At 41.8% G+C, this 14,068-nt stretch overlaps 2 protein-coding genes across 5 annotated transcripts in view; one reads left to right on the top strand and one right to left on the bottom strand.

Annotated features, from left to right (window-relative positions):
• Window positions 1–99: 99 nt before the first annotated feature.
• Window positions 100–14,068, bottom strand: part of LOC110982881 (uncharacterized) — a 37,090-nt gene continuing 23,121 nt past the window's right edge. For 3 of the 4 annotated variants that reach the window (XM_022241628.2, XM_022241626.2, XM_022241630.2), the window contains exons 5-14: window positions 13,178–13,257; window positions 9,484–9,670; window positions 8,370–8,525; window positions 8,142–8,207; window positions 7,493–7,561; window positions 6,673–6,746; window positions 6,329–6,426; window positions 6,024–6,206; window positions 5,520–5,666; window positions 100–5,300 (exon numbers count right to left, since the gene is read on the bottom strand). In XM_022241628.2, coding sequence (XP_022097320.1) covers window positions 4,396–5,300; window positions 5,520–5,666; window positions 6,024–6,206; window positions 6,329–6,426; window positions 6,673–6,746; window positions 7,493–7,561; window positions 8,142–8,207; window positions 8,370–8,525; window positions 9,484–9,670; window positions 13,178–13,257 — 1,965 coding nt within the window. In that variant the 3' untranslated portion in view covers window positions 100–4,395. The remainder of the gene's footprint in view (window positions 5,301–5,519; window positions 5,667–6,023; window positions 6,207–6,328; window positions 6,427–6,672; window positions 6,747–7,492; window positions 7,562–8,141; window positions 8,208–8,369; window positions 8,526–9,483; window positions 9,671–13,177; window positions 13,258–14,068) is intronic. The other variant, XM_022241631.2, reaches the window with a different exon arrangement.
• The window catches only part of LOC110982882 (ADP-dependent glucokinase-like), a 39,003-nt gene continuing 35,928 nt past the window's right edge, over window positions 10,994–14,068 (top strand). The window contains exon 1 of the mRNA XM_022241633.2: window positions 10,994–11,077. Coding sequence (XP_022097325.1) covers window positions 11,027–11,077 — 51 coding nt within the window. The 5' untranslated portion in view covers window positions 10,994–11,026. The remainder of the gene's footprint in view (window positions 11,078–14,068) is intronic.

The raw sequence follows: 14,068 nt of genomic DNA on the forward strand, positions 1-14,068 counted from the left end.
CCAATTCCCTGAAGATAGGAGCCTGATCCTTGGTGGGTAAATGCATCCAAAACGCTACTCCCACAAACCAACAAAAGAAAAACAGAAAAGCTCTCAACATTAGTTCTCCATGATATCTGGTTTATTATAATTTTTGTAAATGATAATATAAAACACATCTGCTCGAACAATACAGCAAAGCATTACAAACTTGTTAGACCGTACACTGATTATATATGAGAGTTTATAATGCTCATAGCTGCAGCGTCTCGGTTCTGCAAAACAACACATTATTATGATAAAAATATAGGTATTTATTGCAGGAAAATATCATAAAATATGCCATTCCATCAAAAAGGCATACATTTCTTGCCTTGTTTTTAAAATGACTTAAGAAGAATGTTGGTTACTCTTGTTAAAAATCGTATACAAACAACTCAAAAGTCTGTACAAACCCTGTGTGATGTTTATCTGCATGTTGAAATTGAAATGAAAACAAAATACCACAATCATTACAATGGTCAGTTAAAATTTTACCATTGAATACTGACAGGGATAACACAGTAACATTGAGGACGCAACAACCAATTTCACGGCACAAAGTGGTGTATAACAGATCTTTGTTGGGGGCTGCCATGGGGTCTAGGTCTCTGGCAGAAACAATTAACTGCTACGTACTGTGAGTACTGCGGTGCAAACAGAGATTTTTCACAATAATTTAAATATTAGGGCCACTTAACTGGTGCAATTAATTAATACAAAGTATGTTTGTGGACAGCCAAACAACTGCAAAGTAATAAGTAGGTGGTACATTCATTCATAATCCCCCCCCAAAGTTTTGACAATATGGTGCACACTTCAATGGAAATTGCCATCAGGCATCAGCTTGCTTTTTGTGGGCTATCTGCCCAGTTTGGTTGAAAAAGAGGCTGGACCAGCATCTCCTGCTGGATTGATTCTTGCGCCATGTCCAAAAGTTAGGCCTGCATTCTAAAAATAATACTTGAGCCTACGGAGGCCACAGGCTAGCAGTCATGACCACTTCCAATAGGTGGGAGTATTACTCTCAGCTGCTGGAAAGTTGAGGTCGGACACAGCCTTCCAGTGGCCTTATTGAGCAGTTGAGTAAACTGAGCCAAATTTCACAGAGGGAGTCAGCTGGAAAAAATACTGCTAAGCAAATATCGGCACAAATGTAGCAAAACCCTGCCTCGAACCACCAACGAGTAATCAACATCTCAAGGCACTGTGGCCTAGGGGATCAGTTTTGCTAAGTGCATATTTTCGGTGCTAAGCAAACATCTGAACTTGGAAGCTCCGTGAAATAGGCTCCTGCTGAGTGTGTTTTGCCCGTTCAGCCTCACTTTGGCAGCAATATGGCAGTACATGCAAGAGCAAAATAATGTCAGTGCCTCTAAAAATTGAGTGCACAACAGAGCCAAAAGGGGGGCGATATGGTAGCAAAATATGTGGCCCGTGATTAGCTTGTTGAGGGGTTGAGTATTTATTATGTAAAAGAACTTATTTTTATGTTGTAACCTTTTGCATGGTTAATGAGAATGTTGGTGCGTGCAGCCAAGTTGATCACAAACCTAAGAAAAACATAGCTATACCTGCTCCTTCTCAACAAGAATGTACAACCTGGAAGCTGAACAAAGGCACTTGAGAACTTTGAGTAATTTAGATTGTCAGAAATATGAGATTTTAGAATGTCACAAATATACACCTATACAGACGACTTTGGGGGACTGTTGAAACAGCTCCTCTCTTCTTTTGAGCTTACGAGTCTGGTTGTGTTTATCATTACTTTTGCCTCTGCAGTGATGGAACAGGTAACATTGGAATGAATGGGAAGCTAAATAATAATGCATGTGTGACCAAAACCATTTCACTTTCAAGCAGTCAAATTATCAGAATGTAGCAAATTAAAAATGGCTAATGGGGATCCTGGTTGTCTGCAACTGGCTGTGGACATTTGCTACAGCTTGTGTATGACGAAGCTGTAGCCGTAGCCACAAAATTGCCCATTCAGACAAGCCTTCCACTCTGACAACAGTAGGATATCTGGTGCTTGCATATTCATCAACAATGTACCAACGTAGAGCTTAGCACTGGGAGGTTTTACCACAAATTATTAAACTGTAAAATGCTGTTTATCAGAGGAAAACAAACTATCCAAGTATCAAGATCATAACAAAGACAACACAGTTGAAAAACAACTTCCGTTTGTACATCATATATGCCCATTAGCACTTACTGCCTTTGTAACGGCGGACCAAGTAGAATAGGGCTCAAAGCGGCACATTTCAAATCCAACCATTTCCATTAAAGTTCAGAAAAAAACAAAGTTATTCTGTTTGTTGACACATGCAACCATCACATTAAACAGATGCAACGTTGACTGGGAAAAGGAAGATTTCAATGATCATTCAAATATTCAACACTCGAAGCACCTAAATACTGTAGCATCACAAATCCTGTCCCCCTCACAGTCACAAGTCTGGTGTGGAATACTGGCTATGATCTTCCATCTCTTGTTCCTCAACGGCAGTTTCACAGAAGACGTGTAAATGCTATCTGGCACTGTGTACGCTCAGGTGGCATGCTGAAAAGTTGAGCTTTCCCCCAAATCTCTGGCAGTGGATGCGCATACATCATACATGTCTCAGGGGTTGGCACTGAGATTGAGCATGTGGAGTCCACAAGTCCGTGGAGGTAGACTGTGTTGTAACTGAGCACGGTCACTGTACACAGCCTGTTATAACTAATATCGCTCCATGGTTGGGTCTCAGAGCATTGCCAAAGATGAAGTAATGGAAGTATCACACAAATACGACTCTCAACAGTCAGTATTTGTGAAGTTGAACTTTACTTTGACCCTTCAACTCCAGCCACCTCTCACAAAATAATGCTGGTGTCAAGCAGTCAAGAATACTTATCAGACTTCAAAAAAAAACTTGACCAACACTGATTTCTGATACATTTACGAGATGACTACACTTACATAAAACAGTCATTTAAAATCTTGCACACCCCTGCATGTTTATCAATTGTGGACAATGAACATGTCCCAAGGGAGATATTATTTTTGGCCAAAAATACTACCTTGTTTAAACAAGATGCTACAAAGTTCAGGTCCATTGCAAATTTGGGCTCTGGTTACTTTACTATAGTTGATCCCCCCTGGTGGTCATCTGTTCAAGATTTGTGTGAAATTTCAAATGAAACCGTGAATTGTTTTGACGCGCTCTGAGACATTGTTAGGGAGCAATATTTGCCAACATGCTCGGTCGAGGTACATGGACACTTGAGGGCTCCATACAAGTTCAACCTCCACGGACTGCATGTAATTTGACCCTCTATGTGAGTTAAACTAAAAGGGAAATTGCTCATGTGTGGGATGATTGTAAATATGTTCCGCTACTGCACATAGAAATTACCGTGGCCTGTTTAACATCCTCGGAGCATCTGGCACAGATAATATTTTGTGTGTTCACTCATCACTCGTTGAGAAGACACTGATATCCATATAAGCTTCCACACATAGCTTCCTTAATTTACCTGCATGTTTTCACAGTAAGGAGAATAATTCTTCAACTAATGTCACCCCAACTGATTAAGACATCAACTAATGTCAACACAACTGTTAAGACATCAACTAATGTCAACACAACTGATTAAGACATGTAACAGAACAAATGATTCAACAGAACTATGTGTACTGGGACGGAATGTTGATGCATTCACACATATGGTATAAACATCATACTGTTTCAGGCAGGAGAAATAAATAATTTCTGGAATTTTCTAAGCTCTGGTGTGGATAATACAAGAACTTTCAAATACAATAAGAAAAATCTCACACCCTTGTTAATTGAATCAGCTACAATACTTTTCCAACAGAACAAAAGATGACAACGGAAACTTTCATTGCAAACACAGGCAAAGAGTTGTTTGAGTAATGACTGTAAAGGTTTACTGCAGATGACGGGGGAAGCGAAGGAAAGAACAGAGAGCCGACTGCCGAATATTTCTCTGTTTGGCATCACGGCACTGACAACCAACCAAGCAGTGTATTTTTGTGGCAGGTTCCCTGGTAACTGACCAAAGTGATGAGGAAGAGCATTGCTGCTTGGTGGTGTGATGGAATATTTTTACATGATCAGAAGTACAACAGAAATGTAGGACAAGATCATGACTGAATCTCCAAGAGAGAGATTAAGAATGAGTGTTACAGCCAGAAACATGATGTCTTTAAAAGATCCCAACATCTAAAAACATTTTCAATAGGAGGATTCTCCTTTCCGTTAGTGAGATGAGCAGACCTGATACAATTAGTAAAAACAAAACGTACAATTAGCATTATGGAACAAAAATCACAAATCTCAAGGTCAACAAGATGCTAACATTTCATTGTCAGGACAGCACGATGGGGATTTCATTTTGGTCAGCCCCAGGCGACAGATTGGGTGCCGAGAAAGAGACGCACTCCTCCTTGATGGCCGCTGGTTCCCTTCCCATCCTCAGCATCTGCTCGCTAGCATTCATCTTTATGGGCAGTGTTTGACACTTGATCCGCCCGTCACTGCCGCTCTCCCCAAATGGCAACCGTGAGTCGTAGTGCCTTGCATCTGAGAGGTCGTTGAGCATGTTCAGAGTCTGGTGCTTTGTCAGGAGGCCTGCAGGGTAGTCCTCCCGGACAGGGGACGTAACCAGACTGGAAGAGTTGATGTGGAAGCGCTCCGCCCCGGGGCCATGCATGTCCGAATCAACAGAGCTATGGCTGACTAAGGTAGTGACTGACATATTCAGGTCCTGACTGGCTCGAACTTCATGCATGGAGCTCTGACTGCTGGGTGTCTGACAGGATTCGAGGTCTGCAAAGTGGCTGTGGTCCTGAGTTGTGGTTTCATCGTCATCATCATCTTCGTCCTCATCCCCTCCCATCATCATCTGCTGCTGCTGCATCATCTGCAGTGAGCGGTCGTTGCAAAGGGCGCTCAGCAGTGGGGTGGGCACGTCCTTGCCGGCTATCTCAGCCTGGATGGCCTGGGTGTCAATCCGTGTCAGGTGGCGCGAGGTGGGCCGAGAGCCTGAGGACTGGCTGCCGGCATCCCGCTTGGCGTCCTCATCCAGCGACCAGCCCGGCTCACTACTCCGGCTCTGACGGTTGGAGTGGCTGGTTGAGGACCTGCTCCCCGGCATGTCAGTTGGCAGTGAGTCACTCCAGACCCCTACAAATGCTGGGATGGTTTCAGGGCCACTACGATGACTGGAGGTCTCAGACGCTGCTGCTGAATGTCGGTTGCTCAACTGACCCCCTGTGGCACAAAATCCAACAAAAAAGAGGTCACCTCAAAATAGAAGCCTAAAAATATGAACACAGTCCCGAACAATGTCATTAGAAACCTTTAAACATCCAATAGTGAGGACAGCACAGAAGAAAATGTTAAAACACTGTCCTCGGAAGTTCTATGAAATTAGGCCCAGAGTTTGCTACCGTTCAAAGTGCCAAACACAAATCAACTCAGAGGTCTCACCGTGTAGTTTGTTAGCCTGGCTTCTCTCTCCCAGCCCTGAGGACAAGCTAGAGTGGTGGGACTCCACCCGGCCCAATGGTTGGGAAGCGGACGGTCCCAGCGCCGAGTCATGAGAATGGCCAGAACAGAACAGGTACTCATCCTCTACTGTGAACACAAAATATCAGTGCAGTTGAACATTTCACAAGGACTGGTTAGTGTAAGTACTTTTACAAGAGCTGTCTTGAAGGAATTTATTTGCATGACTGGGACTGTACATTTTGTTGTGACGTGTATACAGCTTGTTCTAAGGGCAAAGTAACTAAAAGATCTGTCCCAACATGCCATGTCATTTGAGTTCCTGTAGTACTAAATCATTCTCAGTGAACAAGCCAATTTTACTGAGTGAAAGAAAGTTAAGAATGTATAAAAGTGCTTTTCCATTGCCAAGATATCATACTGGTGCGATGCATGAAAGTCACACCGTGTAAACACAATGACAAATGTTCTGCTTAGACGTCTCACCTTCGCTGAGACTTTTTTCCAGTGGTGACCTCTCATCAGAGACAATGCCCGAGGTTGTGACAGAACTGACATTGCTGACCACAGACTGCCGCTGAACTTCCAGTGAAGTGGTCGTCATTGAGCTGTCTAGGTCCGACCACGACGCATCCCCACTGATATAGGACTCCCGGTATTTGTTCTTCTCTGTTAACCAACCAAAAAACAGATGGAACTCCTTTAGATACCAGTAAAAGTATGCTTCCTGATAAACCTATGCAAAATTATCTACTGAACTGCAATCGGGGTCAAGGGTCACTTGAACATACCCGTTGCACTTTCTCGCTTCTTGGCCGTGTCCACCATCGGCTGGGTCTGCATCTGGAAAGTATGTGTGAGTTTACACAGCCTGAGGAGATGCTTTGACCTGGCAACAAGATTGAATAAATGATATTAATAATTACACGAATGTCACTTCGATAAACTAATTGACTGTCAGTAAAAGCATGCATTATGATGGAAACTAATGATAACATTATCACTGTACAAGCACTGTTTGACTACTTATTATGTCCCTTCCACATATTCAAAGGTTGTTTCCAGAAATCTTTGAGGTAAAGATATCAACATGTATAAAAAATCTAAACAAACTGATGGGAGGGTCATCTCTTACTTGGATTCACTGTTTGTGTAGTACGTAATCTTCCGACCGTCTGCACCTTCCACTTGCAGCTCAAACTTCTTTTTCTGTTGTACCAAATAAATAAAAGATTAAAAAGATGAACAAAGAAATTGACTGGAGCGGGATTTGATTTATGTTCAAAAAGCCATATCCTCTGAGTGATCCCTGTTCACCACTTTCCAGGTTGTATCGTGTGTAATTGGGGTCTGATCCCTGGCTACATGGTGTTTCAGGTTTAATGGCTTCTGACTAGCGCCTCACGAACAGAGAAATTTACAAATGGGAAGAGCCACCAACATAGGGCTGGGTAACTCAGTTGGTAGAGCACTGGTATGGTACTCCAGAGGCTGCAGGTTCAAATCCCGCTCCAGTCGATTTCTTTGTTCATCTTTATAATCATTCATAAGCACCTTGTCAGTTTCCCTATAAGATTTGGTTCATGAAATAAATAGAATAAAATTCTTTGGTTGAGCCTTCTCACACTTGTAATGGATATCTGTGTCATTTTGGTGACCAACATTACATGGTTCAATAATTTTATCACTTATTTTGTAACGATACCAAAAAAAAAAAGACACACACCAGGCTCAACTGCATGTCTCAGATTCTGCTGGAAACTGGTTGTGTAGACTGGGGTAAGAAATAGTGTACAAATACTGTTCACATGACCCAAACAAGTCAGTATTTGTGGCGTTTGGTCATAGTTAAAAGTTTGCTGCTGCACCTTCCCTTTCTCTAAACTTGAATTTTTAGTCACAGTAATACCGTCTTCAAGTTAATCAATGCGTCTTTCCCCTTGACATATATTTACCTGTAAGACTAGCCTCTTGATGATTCCCCAAGGGTATTCACACAACAGGTATTTCCCCTCACCAGAATCCTGATAAGGAAAACAAAAACTCACCATTACTCAGTTCAGTAAGAAATGGGGCAAACTACATGTAACAGTGACTACAGAACAGAAATCTTGAGGCATGAGGTGAACTGTGCAACTTCTTTTTCAGTACTAAATTGAACAGACACAATCCCTATTGAGAGGCACAGTCCAGCATTACCTGTCATGTGCATACACTGTGTACTTCAGCTTCTGATGCTTCGATCTCATCAATGTGTAATTGCAACATCAAACATTTTTGGAAGCACAAAGTGTTGTCCACAATAGGTGACTGTGCGAAAAAAGGCACCAGACCATTGCTGAGTGGGAATGAAGGACATTAGTGGCACATGTATGAGGCTTGCATGAACCACATGATGCAGCATTGTTGTAGTCTTGGAAGTAATACCAAATAGCCTGTCATACTTCAACCAGTGTTTACTGAATCTTTCTGTAACAAGTACTTCAAGAATATCATACCAAGTACAATAACTGTATATTAAAGTATCTGGTTACAAAAATATGATCAATGACAGACTTTCTGGCAACGAGTGATGCTCAGACAAGGTCAAAATCAATTACTCACCTCATACAACTGAATTCCTCTGGTGGAAATTCCCAGCCAGATTGATGGCGTCTGTTCTGTTTTTGTCTGCAGAAGTGAAAGTAGCAAAAAGTAGATGTTGAGGAAACTCTTGACGACTGCAAATGAAAGACACTTGGTCAGGAATGCTACGTCAGAGGTTGTTTGCCACTGACAACTGAACCTGTTTGCCTGGGAGTGCCAGAGCAGGTTGATGATGAGCATACTCACCTTTTTCAGCCGGTAAAAGTGCATGACGTGTTCGATAGTATTGGATGCTTCACGGATGTACGCTCTTTGTGCATATACCCTTGTGGTCCCGCGCTGGTCCCTGTGCATGGCCGGGACGTGCTTAACAATGTAGGCCTCCCCTCTCCTCTTGATAACCTGCCGAAGCGTGACCCACCAAGGATTAAAAAAAAGTCAGACACATACAAACATTCTCACTGGTACCCAAACATTCCTGAGGAAGTCAAGCAGAACGGAATGTGTGCCGGTTATTTTAAGGCCAGCCAAGCATCAAAGGACATATGACTAATCGCCATGATGAAAAATCGTCTCACAAAGTCTCGGACGAACCAATCACTGCCTATTGCAATGGTCATGGGACCACAGAAAGTGATGTCATGAAAAAAAACCCATTTGAAAGCAAACTCGAATTCTGCAGCACACATCACATTGTTTCCAAAGAGTTTCCACATGAAGGTATACCTTTAAAATGATGAATTGTTTATTTAGTGGTAAAATGAAACTTCTAGACATAACAACAATGAAAAACCTTAGCAAAACGATTATTTATTAGCAAACAATGCTCCACGGGAATGAATAAAAAGTGGAAAATAGCCAAAATGATGCTACCGTGGTGCCAGCTTGTAACGATTATGTCCATATATGTGTATATAGTGCATTGGCTCCATGGCTGTGTGACTTTCGTTAACTCCAAATCCAGATAACTCGAAGTTTTCATTCATTCCCTCGAATTTCGAGTTGTCAAGATTTTACTGTCGGTGGACACATTTTCAAAACGTACACAGTGGCAGTTGGATATGATCTAGGTCTACTTAATGTACAACTGTGTGTGTAGTGCATTTAAAAGCATTTCCATACATACATGTACTCTCTCACTGATCGAAGAGATAGAGCGGTGTTATTGTGTTACATGACAACATTTGTATGTAATTTGGGACTCAACCATGTTTGATGGGGTATAATGCAGTCCGATTAAATGTTGTACAGACATCTATACCTACACGTGCATTATGCAAGTGAGTGAAATGGGCCTATTCTTGTACAACCAAGTAATGCTGTATTCGCACATAATCGTATTCTGGAAAAATCTGCTTACCCATTCTGGAAAGTACTTGCAGGGATCAAAATACTGGCCTCTGTGGGTGTCCTCGGCATAATTGCCCAGGTCAGCTTGCAAGGCATAGGAGGCCAGCACAAAGAAGGCCTCCTCACGGCATAATACTGGTGCGGATAACACGTTTTGCTTCAACTGTAAGTAGTAGTTTTGCCTTGTGATGTCCTCCCTGTGCATTTTGAAATAAAAGGTACCGGTATTTTGCAATGTCGTTCTTACATGTACAATCCAAACATCCATAAAATGGTCTGCCAGGTTCTGTATTGGGTTTTGTTAGGTTCAGGGCTGTCAGGGTAACTTTTAAATCACAGCTCTTCACAGTGCTTTGCACTACCAGAAGTTTATCCCCTGAAAAGGTTTACATTGTATCTCTGGCTTGAGGGTGGACATTGGTAACCGGCTTCTCCAAGATTGCGGACTTCTAGCAGGTCAGAATGATGTGAGACTAACAGAAAGAATCCCATGTACATGTACCAGTATATGAAATGACAAGAAAGGGAGTTACCAGACTTGTTTGTTTAAAGCACGGACAGGGTGCGATGTACATGTACTGGGGCATGTACATATATGAATGCTTGTAACAAAGTCGCATATTGTTAATTGTTCTTCACAGTGAAGTGCGTACTTCCTCGGACTGCAGCCCTCTAATGATGGTGCAGCCTGATAATTTCTTGATTCTCTTCAAGTACACATGTACAACTAATGGGCCATTTGCTTTAATACTGTACACTGTACTGGAGTTTAGCATATTAGTTTTCAGCATTCCCTGTATCTAGAACAGCAAACATCATTCATATGACACATGCACACAACGACATGTACATGTATGCTTAAAAAAGAAAAATCTGTAATCAAGCCAATCACGACACAGGCCACAAGGAGCAGGGAATGAACAATGCTAAAGGAATGCCTTTGTTGCAGTTCATTTGAATACACCTACCTAGGGACTCACTGACCTGTGATTTACCTGTGACAACTTGATCACGACTTATGCGACTAATACCGGTTTCACACTTTTTTACCCATGTAATTTACTCACCCGGGTGTGTGATCATACCTTGGTATAAACATAACCGGAGAATTGGTTTCACACTTCCAAACTTAACCCAGGTATTTAGCATACCCACTTTCGTGCAAACCTGGGAAATTTGTAACCACGTTCACATTTCAATCGTGGCAACCCGGAGAATAGTATTGATGCAAAGAAGAACGAAGGGCCTAACAAATATGTCCGGCCGATGTGCTTGTGCATAACACAGTGATGTGCGTGCAAGTACCGGTACATGTACTGTACATGTACATGTATGGACGTCACGCGTGCAGCATGAGGTCATGACTGGTGCCTTGCTATCAATTATGGTATTCATATAACAAAAAGACAGGAGTCAATTGGACTGGTGTCCCCTATCAATATTATGAAATACATGTATACCATTTACCAGCCACAGTGGACATCAGCAGTGCCAGGATAAGGCTGTGGAGGCAAGGGCAGTGCAGGTTGCTCATACACCATCCTATCTATTCGATGAGAAACCCTGCGTTGAAGGAAACCCAGCGAGCGATCATACTACCAAAGGTAACCCCGAGAATTGTCTCAAGGCCACCGTTAACCCCGAGATTGGTGGGTTAACCCACCTCTTGAGTGGGGTTAAAAATACCCAGGTTAAGTGGGGTTTCGAGGCAGTTAACCCAGAGAATATTTCTAACCCTGAGAAGAGCAGTGTGAACACTGTGAATTACCCGGGTATTCTCGGGGTTATTTTTTTTCAATAACCCTGAGATTACCCCAGTAGAAACGTAGTGTAAAAACCACTTGATATCTTAATGCTGAATGAGCCAGGCTTTTCGGACCATCTCACAGCTGGGGGGAGGGATCCATCCACACTTCAATCTCAGCTGTCAAGGGACTGACTTTTTTGCAACTTTCAGGGCAGGAAATTGCGGGTGCAATTGCCTTTTTATGAAAGGTCTTTGCCTTAATTAATGGCCCATAACATGTTCCCATACACAAATTGATTTTTCCGATATACCCGTAAGTGCCCTTTGGGAAGGCGAAGTTGCCTTGTCCCTTCAAGAGCGAAGCTCCCCCACCCTAAATTTGGCATGAAATATGTTAATAAATTCAACAGGAGTATCTGTGAAATGTCAAATCAATCTGATACAGGGATTTGTTGTTATTTTCTTACAATTTTCGGCCTCATACATACATGTACATGTACAGTACATGTAAAGCCTATTTGCATTGAGTACATCAATGGAAAATTTAACATTTTTGGCAGACCTATCTCAGAAAAATGAGCACTTTGAGAAAACGGTGGGTGAACGTTCAACTTAGGTAAAATTTGTGCCTTTACAAAATATGCTGTAGTAAGAAAATAAATGGAAAAACTCCTGAAGGTCTGTCATTAAAGAAAAATATGTTACGGTAATGGAAAAACAAGGGGGGAGGCAGATTCTACACCTTTAACCCCTTGACGATGGGAATTTCTTTCCGAAAGCCAACTCCGAGAATCCAAGCCTCGCTTGGCCATGAAGGCCACCTGCCAAACTGCAAATTCTCCGTTTGTGGCCCTGCGTGCTCTGCACACTTTGAATTACACAGTGAAAAGGCTGATTGTTCGGTGGCATGTGGCTCTACTCACGCTTCCACATTCCCGTTGCTTCTTTTCAAAGTGGGGACTATTGTGAAGCTGGTGATTATCATGCAAATTCGGTCTTTTCATTTCTGGGCTACACACAAAGGCCAATCACCATATACAAGATCAAGGGTCTGCCTTCTTTCACCGTGTTCGCTCAAGCGTGGGCAGAGAATAACAGTTGAAAAGCAGGCTGAGCTTGTTTTTAAAAAATCTGGAAATCAGAAAATTTTTTGACAAATCTCACCCCTGATGTTTACCCAGCAAGATATGAGATGGAGGGATACCCCCCACATGTCCAATCCTTATACACACCCTGGAGTATTGTTACCTAACACATCCTGCCTGGATGTATGGAAAGAATTCCTGAGATGCTGATCAAACAATGACCAACACAAACTTGGGGGGGGTTGCTCTCCATCCCATATCTTGCTTCATATGCCTTAATGTACTGTGCAGATACTGTACTAGTACATGCATGTACACACAGGTGTATAATATTAAACTCCTGCGCTGGGCACAATTTACAGGTAAACATGCCAAACATCTTTTTGGGGGGTTGGTGCTCAAGTTTCAGTGACACATTCCAACCAGGTAAACATTCCAACAGGCCAAACAGTCAAAATGTAATGGATTTAATATCAGGTACATGTACTTCAGTTTCTTCTTGTGAAAGTTCAACTGTAAATATGTACAAAAAACCGTAGTGTTTATGGGTCAAGTAACTTTCTTTCATTTCATTCCACCAACCGATCAGAAATGTAGCAAACATTCAGCTGGGCCTTGATGTACTTGTATAAACCATAAACATGCACCTCCAGTAAACAAAGTCTACAATCACAAAAATCTGTCTGGCCCAGCTGCCCCTAGGAATTTTGTTTATCAGCAGATTGGTTATGTACTTATATGTAAAAACGCTTCAAAGAAAAAAATACCCAAAACAAAACCAAAAAGAAACTAAGGATAAGGCTACCACATTGATATTGACACCAGCTAATACACTGGCGGGCATTGTTTTGCCGAGAAATAAAACCACTCACTTGATGAGGGATACATGTTCCACGTATAATTGCACTCTGAAGTAGACATTGAAGATTGGACGGCCTGATTTGTCTGTTACCTAAACAAGTGCAGGAAAAAAAAATAAAGGCATTATACAAAAGTGAACTGCAATTCTGGTAAAACTACCCCGGTAGGGTAACACAACCCAAACGAACAATTCAATTGCCCCGATACTTTCTTTGAAACAACATGTACACAGTTTTTAAAAATATGCCTGAGTTTTGGACATTTCAATTTATTATGTACCACCACAGGTAACACTCTACCAAAAAACTACAACGTACAGTACATGTACCGGTGTGTACATACAGTGTTCGAAGGTGCTGTGTAAGATTAAGAGACCAAAATCATACCACAAAATTGAGACTTTTGCCTCCAATGCCTTTCATGAATATGGTCTGAAGTAACCACCCTCAGGGTTCACTTCCCCCATATATTTTGGCTAAAGATGGTAAATATTTGTATTACAATGTAAGTCAAGCAACAATCCTCTGGGGCAAAGAAGCAGGTACAGTGCAAGTACATGTACAATTTATGCAGCCATTGTGCAGGTTTGTCAACTGACCTACCTGTTTGTGTACATGTACATATGTACATGTACTGGTACCTGTAGGTGCAGTACAACTTCAGGTATCATTTGGGCAAAGAGTACATGTGTGACTTATTTCACAATGGTAATCCATATAATTTACACTACATTGAAAAAAAGCTGCCAGAGCAAATCATGGGCCAAGAAACTTGACATCCAATGAATCATTTACACGTAAATTTGTAATGTTCACGGAACACAAAAATGAACATAAATTTACAAGTGCATGTACATGTAAATGTTTATCTCGGTAAAATGAAAGCAAGATAGAGCCACTGTA

This window comes from Acanthaster planci, linkage group LG01, assembly GCF_054643075.1.
Source record: "Acanthaster planci isolate LZ-2023a linkage group LG01, COTS_SCS, whole genome shotgun sequence".
Classification (NCBI taxonomy): domain Eukaryota; kingdom Metazoa; phylum Echinodermata; class Asteroidea; order Valvatida; family Acanthasteridae; genus Acanthaster; species Acanthaster planci.